Source organism: Dermacentor andersoni, chromosome 1 (genome assembly GCF_023375885.2).
Source record: "Dermacentor andersoni chromosome 1, qqDerAnde1_hic_scaffold, whole genome shotgun sequence".
Lineage (NCBI taxonomy): Eukaryota > Metazoa > Arthropoda > Arachnida > Ixodida > Ixodidae > Dermacentor > Dermacentor andersoni.
In genome coordinates this window covers 191,549,700-191,560,541 of record NC_092814.1, presented here as the reverse complement: position 1 = coordinate 191,560,541, position 10,842 = coordinate 191,549,700, and the positions used below count along the sequence as shown (strand labels likewise).

At 47.8% G+C, this 10,842-nt stretch overlaps 1 protein-coding gene across 1 annotated transcript in view; it reads left to right on the top strand.

Annotated features, from left to right (window-relative positions):
* The first annotated feature begins 1,345 nt into the window (after nucleotides 1–1,345).
* Nucleotides 1,346–10,842, top strand: part of LOC126547102 (neuropeptide SIFamide receptor-like) — a 258,316-nt gene continuing 248,819 nt past the window's right edge. The window contains exon 1 of the mRNA XM_050194963.3: nucleotides 1,346–3,388. Within this exon, the coding sequence (XP_050050920.1) occupies nucleotides 2,926–3,388 (463 nt within the window). The 5' untranslated portion in view covers nucleotides 1,346–2,925. The remainder of the gene's footprint in view (nucleotides 3,389–10,842) is intronic.

Genomic DNA, 10,842 nt, shown 5'->3' with positions numbered 1-10,842 from the left:
CGAGACCGGAACCTACCTACTGCAAAGTGCCAAGAATGAGGCAAAGAATGCTTTGCATTAAAAAGTGCAGTAAAATAGAACCCTTTATAGCATAATGTCAGTGCGCTCACTATGTTTCGCCATGAATGTGCTTCAGTTATTACCGGTGCGCGCACATCTGCACTGCTATATATGCTTCTCACCCTGCGCAAATGCTGCGCCCTTCTTTCGACTAGCGCAGACTCGTATTGTCATATGATGCACAAACTTCTATTGCCTGAAAAGATTGTTACCGTTTTCTTGCCACGGCCGCCGCGTTTTGCTTCACGGCATTCTGTTTGTTATCGTTAGCCTCAGTGAATTCTCGGCACGTCGATTCTGTATATTATCAAGTAATTGAAAAAAAAATGAGCCCAATAAATAAGTTGCTGTGATAAGCTCCATTCGTGACATTGTTTTCCTAACGGTACAAACGCTGACCAATTGAGATTAGACTGTTGTTACAAGATACGCACACAGGAGCAACTTTACGCATATTAATATTTATATACACACGGGTATAGGGCACAGAGTAAGAGTGACAGCACGTGTAGCCCACCTCCCTCAGCTATAAATCATGGTCATGGACTTCTACAAGATTTCTGCAAGAGACAGAGAGAAAGAGAAACAAGCAAGCTGACAAAAAAAAAAGAACGTCCAACTGGATGGTGGAGTGATAAGGGATATCAGCCAACGATATGGAAAACATCGAGCGAATTACCTCTACCCGTTTCATTTTGCTTGTATGGGAAATGTGAAACTAAACACAAAAACTGGAAGTTACTCTATTCAAGCACAGCAGGAATAAAAAGGGGGCTACGCATGGGATATGTGAAACTAAACACAAAAACTGTATGTTACTCTATGCAAGGACGGCAGGAATAAAAAGGGGGCTACATAAACAAGTAAATCCACAAACGCAAGTCAAACTTCACAGACAAAAGAGAAAGAACCTTGAGCAAGGAACGCGAGAATTCGTTCGGAACCACGCGCTGCTGCAGACTGGCTAATCAGAGGTCGCGCAATGAAGCGGCACTTGTTCGCCGTCGCGTTCGTCGCGAAGGGTAGACGAAGAATCGCACGACAGCGGCAACCGCACGAGAAAGATGACCAGTGCGAAGGCGACACGCCCGGACGGCCTCCGCGGTGCGGATGGATGCGGCGAAACCGGGCGATTCCCGCACGATTCGGAAGCGTGAAGGTGGGCGCGTCGCTCGGTCAGTTTGAAGCACCCTCGAGAGAGGGCGCTACCCGAAAGAACGCCCAGAGAACAGAGGCGAGGAGGAGAGCGCCTTCGGGGGGAGGACGAGAGGCGCAAACCACGGCGGATGCTGTGCTGCTGTGCCGCGCTTGTTGGGCCGGCTTCGGTTGGCGCTCGCCGTTTGGGCCGCTCAGTCGCCCGGAGCGCGGGACAGCGCACGTGTGTTCGGCACGGCGGCGGGCTCACCTGACGACGCTACGGCAGAGAGCTGCTGACAAGACTGCCTTCGACGACCGAAGCCACGTCTGTTTGCCTTCGCCATCCTGTTGCTGCTCCTGCTCCGTCCGCTATTATTATTATTTTTTTTTCCTTTGAACTTTCGTTTTTCTTTCGGGATCCTCAAGTCTGTCACGGATCTCCTCGCGACGAGTCGCCTTCCTGTCGACAACTCGTTGCAAGTAACGAAGTGTTGTGCGCTTCGGTGTTTCTTGCCGAGAGCGGTGTCGCATGCTGCCCAGCTTTGGCGGGACTGACGTAACAGTGTTTCCGCGTTCATTTCTAGTCAGCGAAACGCGAGTTAAGCAAGAAACCTTGCCACTCACTGTCTCGAACGGGAACGCAGCTCAGAAACCATTTGCCTATTTGGTGGTTTCCATTGTCTTTCACGACGAAAAAAAAGTCCAGGTAGGTCTCCGAATTACCAGTGTTATATAGGGAACAAGCAGTGCTTAGGAGAGTAGTTAAGGCAGAATCTAATCGTATCTGTTTGCAGCGGTTGGTGTCCTCTAACGCTTTCGTTGCGTTGCTCCTTTATCGGAATGTTAATGGTTGGTCGTGAAAAAGTCGTTAGTGTCCTTCAACGCTGACACTGCGTTAGTCTGTCATCGGTATGTTAACGTTCTACTTTGGAATAGTCGTCGTTTACCTGGAATCATTCGATCGAGGGCAAATGCCGTTTCTGTGATAAAAGAAATTAAGTGTAAAGTAATAAAAGCAACGAAACGTGTGATAAGTTCTATCGGCGAGTGACCGGTGCTGCCGGAGCATAGCGCACAGATTAAAGAAAAAAATTGTGATCCATACGGGCAATTTTTGCCACTTTGTTGACAATCACGAAGACACTCCGTGCCATACGTAAGTCCACTCTCACGTCCTGCAGTGACGGTTCTAGCAGTCGACTCTTAGCTAGGCACGGTAAAGATTTATCGGTACGACCACTTAACCAGCTGTTACGTCTTCTCTAATAGTTCGTGTCAACTCCACGCAAAACAAATAAAAAATATTATTTTCCCTGTGCCCTATCGCCGGATTCCTCTGTAGTCAGGCACAGAACTCATCGAGCTGACATTAGGTCACCGCATACGCGCAAATTATAACCAGACTGCCGCGGACATAAGCAGTCAGAAGCGACGCGTCGCGCGGGGCACACTTATGCGGCCGCCGTGTGCGGACTGAATCAGCGATGTCTTTTGTGACTGGCACCAGCGAAGAACTGGGGCATCGGAACTGACTGACTGGCCGCTATCGCGTGGCGTGTGAGTACTGCCTACAGTGCGAACGCGTACATCTTCACTGCTCTCGTCGCCTGCTCCGGACACTCCGCCGCAGCCGCGGAACATCTGTTACGTTTGACGCCGCGCGACGTGAGGAACAGGACGTCGTCTCGCTGTGCTACCCGGTCTGCGACTTGACCTCCTAACGAACACATGCTGCGCTCCACACCTCCAGCGGCCATGGTGCGGCCCGGCGCATCCTGGTTGTCTGTGACCAACTCGACTCCTCCTTACTCGAGAACTGTGAACGCCATGGCGGCGTACGGCGGCGAGGCGTATGAACCGTTAGGTGGTGAAGAAGGCCGAAGTCAGACGGCAGCGCCGCCCGTGCAGGACAATGGCTCTTGGAACAATGCGAGCGACTACGACGACCTGTACTCGATTCCGTCGGACCTGTGGATGCGCTACTCGCCGTCTATCGTGGCCATCTTCTGCCTGGCGTACACTGTGGTCTTCTTCATGGGACTGCTGGGCAACAGCTTCGTGGTGGCCGTGGTTGCGCGCTCACCGCGAATGCGCACCGTCACCAACTATTTCATCGTCAACCTGGCCATGGCCGACATCCTGGTCGTCGTGTTCTGCATTCCCGCCACGCTCGTCGGCAACATCTTCGTCCGTGAGTATATGAGCGCGAGGGCTTCTCTGTGTATACTATTTACTCGACTCTACGTATGTTGTTCATAGTCTGAATATTCCGAGGCTGTAGGAACCGCGAACCTTGGTCGGCGGAGGGGAAAAAAGAAATAAGGTTAAGATAGACAAAAACGGCGGACACTGGTACTAACCAGCAACTATACAGGTTAGTGTCGAAGAGGCCCTTGGTACTACGCTAAAGAAAGTTCAGTGTAGAGAAAAGCGGGAGAGCACAGCGTAGTCAAGAGACAAAATAAAAACCAACGTGTGCTACCTTGTCGGAGTTCGCACTCCTTTTCGCTGTGACTTTAGCTCATGCATGACAACTAGCATATTTATCCATTTTTGACAAGGTTAAGACGCGAGACAACTTGGTGCTATTCTGGGAGTCGCACTTTGTCTCTCATACTTCCGTGCATCGGTGTGACATTCGTACATCCCTGGCCGCTAAGCTGCCATCGAGAACTCCAAGACATTTTGGCACTCTGCCACTACGCTGCCACGATTGGCCTTCGGCCGAAAGCCGTCTGAACCTGTTTCACTTTTGTTTTAATAAGTGTACCGGCAGCTGTAGTAGTCAAGTGTCAGGTGTCTGATCAACAAGGAGTAGTCATGAAGTCGTCGCATTCGCAAGGAAACTTTGTCGGGCTTCGGAATGGTTGCACTCCACGAAACCAGGCCATCGGGTTCCGCTGTGCGCCTCGGAGACCCGCCGACTGGAGCGTTTCTTCTGTCACGTTGTAAAGCATTTTTCGTTTAAAGTATACGCTTGCAGTCGGTTTACGTACACTGTGCCTGTCTTGCGCCGTGATAACATGCCACGAAAGAACTTGTCTTCGTCACATCCATAACTAAGACATGTTCTCTCGTCACTGTATCGAAACTTCACGGTTCATTTGGTGTGTGGTGTCCGTTAGAAGACACGGCTTTCATTCGTCTAGCAGCGCATCTGCACACTATCTTCAGCTTTCTCGTGTGTGTGTGTGTGTTGTTTTTTTTTTGGGGGGGGGGACATTTATATTCACCTGAATACATGCATTGGTTATTTTCGCTGTTGGGCATAATTGTGAGCGCACAAAGCGATGGGTGCGTTTTCTAGGAAATCTATTAACGAATATCATATTCAACGATGAGGCTATAAGGCCAGCAAGATATTTCTTACCCACATTTCCAATATGTTAATAAATAAGTTAGCCAGTGAGGTTACAATGAGTCGCTCAGGAATATTCAGAAGCGATTTGGCGGTTTCATCGGGCTAAGACTATAGTTACATAACTGCTCGCGTAAATCTGTCACTTGGCGATTGCGTTGAAAAAATAACAGGAAGTGGTCACTTTTTATTCAGACTACACGGTACTTGTAAAAAAAAAAAAGAATGATGACTCTACGAAGTTGGGCATTATGTTTGTGAGAAAGACAACTTGAAGTTTCGGCTGCGATATAGTGAATGCGCGATTTGAGGAGCGTTTTATGCAGTTATAGTTGTCACAGAAATGTCGCCAAAGCTTTCTGAAGGGAGATTATAAGGGGCCGGTAGGTCTTTGGAAATTAGGTTACTTTGGAAGATTATCTATTTAGTGAGTCGGCCTCTTTTGGTGCTGATGAACACCACTGTCAAGTGTCAGTCCGAAATTTATCGCTTCGGGGCAAAACCAGAGCAATTACCTTTGTTCGGCACCGGTGCGCTCGTATTTCTGAAATTGCTATATAGCGCAAATTGACTAACCGGATTATCTATAGTAATTGTTAAGTCATATTTTGAGTAGCGAAGCAACATTGCACAATCGCCAATACAATCACTAAGGAAATTCAACGTATTATTTCTCAATAAGGAAGTTAGGGGTACTAGATTTTCCACCCGTAAGATGTCTGGGGTTTTGCGTGCACCTCGTTTCAGGCACACCGTAGTGAGGGAGTCCAGATTTATTTTGACCGCCTCCTGTTCTTTAACGTGCACCCAATGCATGGTACACGAGCGTTTTTGGATTCCGCAGCAATCGAAATGCGGAAGCCGCAGCTGGGATCGAACCCTCGGCCTCGTTCTCAGAAGCGCAACAGCGTGGCCACTGAGCTAACGTGGCCTAATAATATGCTAAATATCTGCGCAATATCTTGTTGCATAATATCTTGCTAAAAACTCAGTTCCTAGCCGTAGTTTTCAGGAATAAGAGCTGAAATCGCCCAGCGGCATGCATTTCAACATTTTGCGCACTGTGGAAAAATATAGTAAGGAATAATGGTAACTGGAAAAGCAATGCACTTCATGGCATATTTTGAGTTCGCACATTTTCGTACTGGTGAAAGAAACAGTTTGTAGAAATAAGTATTGTTTGAGTAATGGCTTATTTCAATTATTTCTAAACTTACAGTACGCCCTGTAAAGTCAATAATTTAGAATATTGTGTTAATTATTAACGGTAGAGTCATTCGTCGCTCAAATTTTGGTGTCTTACGCTGATGTGAAGCTTGGTGGGCAAAAATAATCAATTTGTTTGTGTAAACCCTCATTTTTAATGCTAGAAAATTGTCGTCGCTGAAACCTGTGGTATATTATTGTCTTGGAAACTTGTGGGGCGCCATAACGTAAAGCTATTCCAAACTTTTCTGTTCCAATTCTGCAATCAGCGCTCCGCGATTGGTCAAACATTTTTGCACCACTCCCACTTCGCCTGTCTGTCACCCGACGACACGAAAACCGCGATAGCTCCCCATCTGATATGGCATGTACACACTGATTACGCATCATTGGACCGAACAAAAGTTAAAGAGTTATTTCTCATTCAACGCCTTTTCGCCATTGGCCCTCGGCTATTGGTCAAAAGTTTTCGGGCTGCACCCACTTCACCTGCCTGTCGCGCGACGTCACAAAACCTCAAAAACTCACCGCGTCACAGTGACGTGTACGCTCTAAATAATGCATTATTATGCCAAACAAAACTGAACTCTTTTCTAAAAAGCCGCAGGTTGCCCCGTTCCGAAAGGAATAAAAGATGGCTGCCGCCGATCTCTCGGGCACTGGCTACTCGCACGTGCCGGAGAGCATGGATTTATTTGCGCATAATAAAACTTTCTGCGTGGCCGGGTAACGTTTTCGAGCACTTTCGGCTCGTTTACGACCTCGCTTTTTCAACTCTTCCTTGCTCAGGATCCGTTTTAGCGGCATTCTTAGCCTCCCGTTGCACGCCGCCGGGATTTTAGACAAGCCACCGCAAGTTAAATAAGGGAAAGCGGACCAATCGCAGACGCCGGCACCACCCTCTTCATCCGGTTATCTATTTTCAATGGGCTGGCTCGGCCCCATCAAAACCCTCTCCGCTTGAGCGCGCTGCTCGCCTCCTGGCAGCCAATTACAAATGAAAAACATTCAGTAATGTTATTCGTTTTGAAAACAACAAAAAAGTGACCTCCTATAAACTAAGAGAGCGTTCGATTAGGCTGTTGAGGCAACGCTGCGAGTCACCGGCCGGTGCTTGCCTCAGTGGTTACGGAAATTTGATGTCAGGAGAGAGAGAGAGGAATATAGGAAGGCAGGGATGTTAACCAGTAGAGGGTCTGGTTGGCTACCCTACGCTGGGGGAAGAGAGAAGGGAGAGAGAAGGTGTGGAGACGTGTACGGACAGTGCTCGAGTTGAAGCCGCTCGCGTAAACCAGACGTTCTGACAAAGCACAAAAGTGCCTTCACTGCCTTCTGAGCCGATGATCGATGGGGACGGTGCTCTAGTACTGTCTGTTCACTCAGAGGTCGATCATCTAATTTCCTAAAGTGTTGGGCAAAGATTGTCTTTGTGCTTGAAATTGAGAACAATGGCACAATAAGTGGTCAATGTTCTCCTCGCATCCGCAAACATCACATACGGGACTATCAGCCATTCCAATTAGTGCTGAGTAGGCATTCGTGAAGGTAACTCCAAGCCACAACCGACACAGAAGAGACACTTCGCGTCGATGCAGACCAGCCGGAGGTCTGAGTTGCAGTGACGGGTTTAGTCTGTGCAGTCTTGTGCGCCTTGTATGTGCGGTATTCCGCTCTGCTAAGGAGATCATGTGAGCTAGACTGCGAAGTTGTCTCGCGGCGTCGGTCCTTGAGAAAGGAATGGGGACGCAGCGGTCTTTATTTATTTATTTTTTTTTTGACGTCCGAGCTGCCTTATCTGCGTCATCATTTCCTATGATACCGCAATGACCTGATATCCATTGAAAATGGATATCATGGCCTTTTTCTCTTAAGTGATGGACAAGTTACATGATTTCGCACGTGAGCTGATTAAATTAAATTATGGGGTTTTACGTGCCAAAACCACTTTCTGATTATGAGGCACACCGTAGTGGAGGACTCCGGAAATTTCGACCACCTGGGGTTCTTTAACGTGCACCTAAATCTAAGTACATGGGTGTTTTCGCATTTCGCCCCCATCGAAATGCGGCCGCCGTGGCCGGGATTCGATCCCGCCACCTCGTGCTCAGCAGCCTAACACCATAGCCACTGAGCAACCACGGCGGGTATGTGAGCTGACCGTGAATTCCATGTCGGAGAAACGACTGCACGCATTGCAAGACCAACCTTGAATCACACACGATTGCCCATATTCTAGGACTTTCAGCATTTATCACATGAAGCGCGTTGCGGAGAACGGCGAGCTCTGCAGCTGTAGGCATAGTGACATGGGAAGTCTTGAACCGCTTGACGTCAGGAGATTGGAATGGAATAAAAACACATTGCAATAGTTTTACCTTATAGTGCCCCTGTTCACCGATGTGTAATTGTGTATTTGCAAGTGCTTTGTATTCGCTTACTGGGACTATGTGTTCCCGCAATAATGGGGACGCAATTGCAGCAGTTTACTATTTCTCCCAGGATATATATATATATATATATATATATATATATATATATATATATATATATATATATATATATATATATATGTATATATATATATATATATATATATATATATATATATATATATATATATATATATATATATATATATATATACATATATGCGTGTGTGTGTGTGTGTGTGTCCCACCAAACACGTACCCAGCCCCCCCCCCCTCCCCGCCCACACCACCACCACACCATTCCTAAAGCCCCTACTTTCATTCCCTACCCCCTGTGCAGCGCGGTTGAGGTGTCCTCTGCTGAGAGACAGTTACTGCGCTGCACTTTACCCCAACCTTTCCTCCCCATCATCAAGAATCTCCTCTCTCTCTCTCTCTCTCTCTCTCTAAAGCGCTGACAAATCAGTCTATTCGGCAGTCAACATATTCCCGCCTTTTACAGCGAGAGCTGTATACGACCAACCTTACATAGTTTTTCGTCATCCGTCAACAGAAAGAAATCATCATGTGGGCCGATCCTGCTGATAGTGCAGAAAGGGTCCAAGCTCAGTGGCACATACCCCTGTGGGCTCGGGAACCTGTAAAGCGCCCTTCGAAATCTTCGGGATGGGCCCACGTATGGGGAGTGCTTAATGCCTGCTTCACCTCCGCCGCGGGTCGGCCCGGCATTGCACTACCATCGGACCGACCCGCGGTGGAGGTGAAGCAGGCATTAAGCACTCCCCATAAGTGGCCCATCCCGAAGATAGTGCAATGCTGGGCTGACCCGCGGCGGAGGTGAACCAGGCGTTAAGCACTCCCCATACGTGGGTGAAGAACTTTGCTTTTCGTTTGAGAGCTTTGACTGTCGTCAGCTCTCGCTGCCATTCCATATTCACAGGGTGGAATGGTTGCCAATTTTTTCACTCCTTTTGGATGGTGGTAGTTATCGGCACCTTCTGGGGCGTGAAGGCCAGTTTTCTCATCGATTCGGTGATCATGCGATTAACTCGAGATGAGTTCAGTTGTCACCGTCTATTCAACGATCACACGCATCGCTGTTGCTCTGTTAGTTCAACCTTCTTTGTTTAGACTGAGCCAGGGACCAGGAAAGGGATTCGGTTCGTAGTCAGCTGGTCTGTATGCTCTAGGAACGAGTTGCGGCCGGAGAAAACGCCAATTGCGTTAAACATTTCCTTTAGCTTCATTATTTCCTCGAGTGATGGCTTGACGCGACGCTGGCAGCTTCTCATGAGCATATACCAGCGATATGGGTTAAATAAGGTGGAAAATAAGATAATGCGAAACAGTGTACATCATCAGACCCTGCAATAACCGGTAAAATCATAAACAATATGATTGCCACCCGTTACCTCGTCTGGCTTTTCCCTAATTGTACAGCACTTTTCGTGCAAAATTGGCAACTGGAAAGAAGTGTCGCAAAGAGTTGACAAATTAAGCGATCTACTAAGGGAGAGAGCCATGGCAACAGCCAAACAGGAAGGAAAAGCGAAAATTAACAAATTTAACTGTTGTTTGTGAAAATATTTATGGATCAACATCTCCTTATTTAAGAAGAAAATAATGAAAAGGCTGCCGGAAGTGGAGAATAATTCCGTGTGTTTTGAAACACGCTTCTACAGTTATCAGTGGAGCAGCCTGACGTAGCCACTTCTCTGTTGTGCTAATGTGAGTGTTTTTGTAACATTCCGTGGTGGGCGCAGTACTTCTAGAACCGCAGCGCCCTGCGCTCTACGTGGTTATACGGGACTGGTGACCACGCATCGTTACGCAACTTCCCAAATAGCAACACGGGTCGGTTTTGGCACTTAAATTGGTAGAGCAGTAAACGAGGGTTCCGAAAGAACTGTGATTCCTCCGCAAACATATATATTTCTATATAATTCTTCCAGAGCTAATTCAAAAAACGCTACTAAATATCTTAATTTTGCACTTTCGCTTGTTAATTTGTTCTTGGCAAGGTTCTTCCTGCGCATCTTTCATGCGGGAGTCCATTTGATGTGGTTCCTTGTTTGCCAAGTAAAGGAGGAGGAGGGGGGGGGAGGAAAGAGAAAAGTAGAAGGCAGGGAGGTTAACCAGAATAACGTCCGGTTGGCTACTCTACACCGGGGGAATGGGAAAGGGGAAAACAAAGATCACAGGGAGAGAGAGGAGGGAAGGAAAGAAGGAAATTGCGGCGAGTTCGCTGACGCGTGTGGTCATACAGAAATCGCGTTAATAGTCACAGATGGTCGCACAAACCCGTCGTCCTTAAGAAACACATAAGCGCCTTCACCGCTTTATAGGCCGACGGGCGATGGGGGCGGTGTTCTAGCAGCACCTGCACAGAAAGCGGCCGATTGTCCAGTTTTTGGAAAGCTTTGGCAAGTTCTTGTCTCTCTGGGGCATATCTTGGACAGTGGCACAGCAGGTGGTCGATGTTTTCTTCGGTGCCACAGACCTCGCATGCTGCACTGTCAGTCACTCCAATTAATGTAGAGTATGCCTTTGTGAAGGCCACTCCTAACCAAAGGCGGCAGAGAAGCGCAGCTTCACTTCGAGGAAGTCCGAGTGGAGGACTTCCTCGAGTGCTGTATCTCACAGGCGGACCTG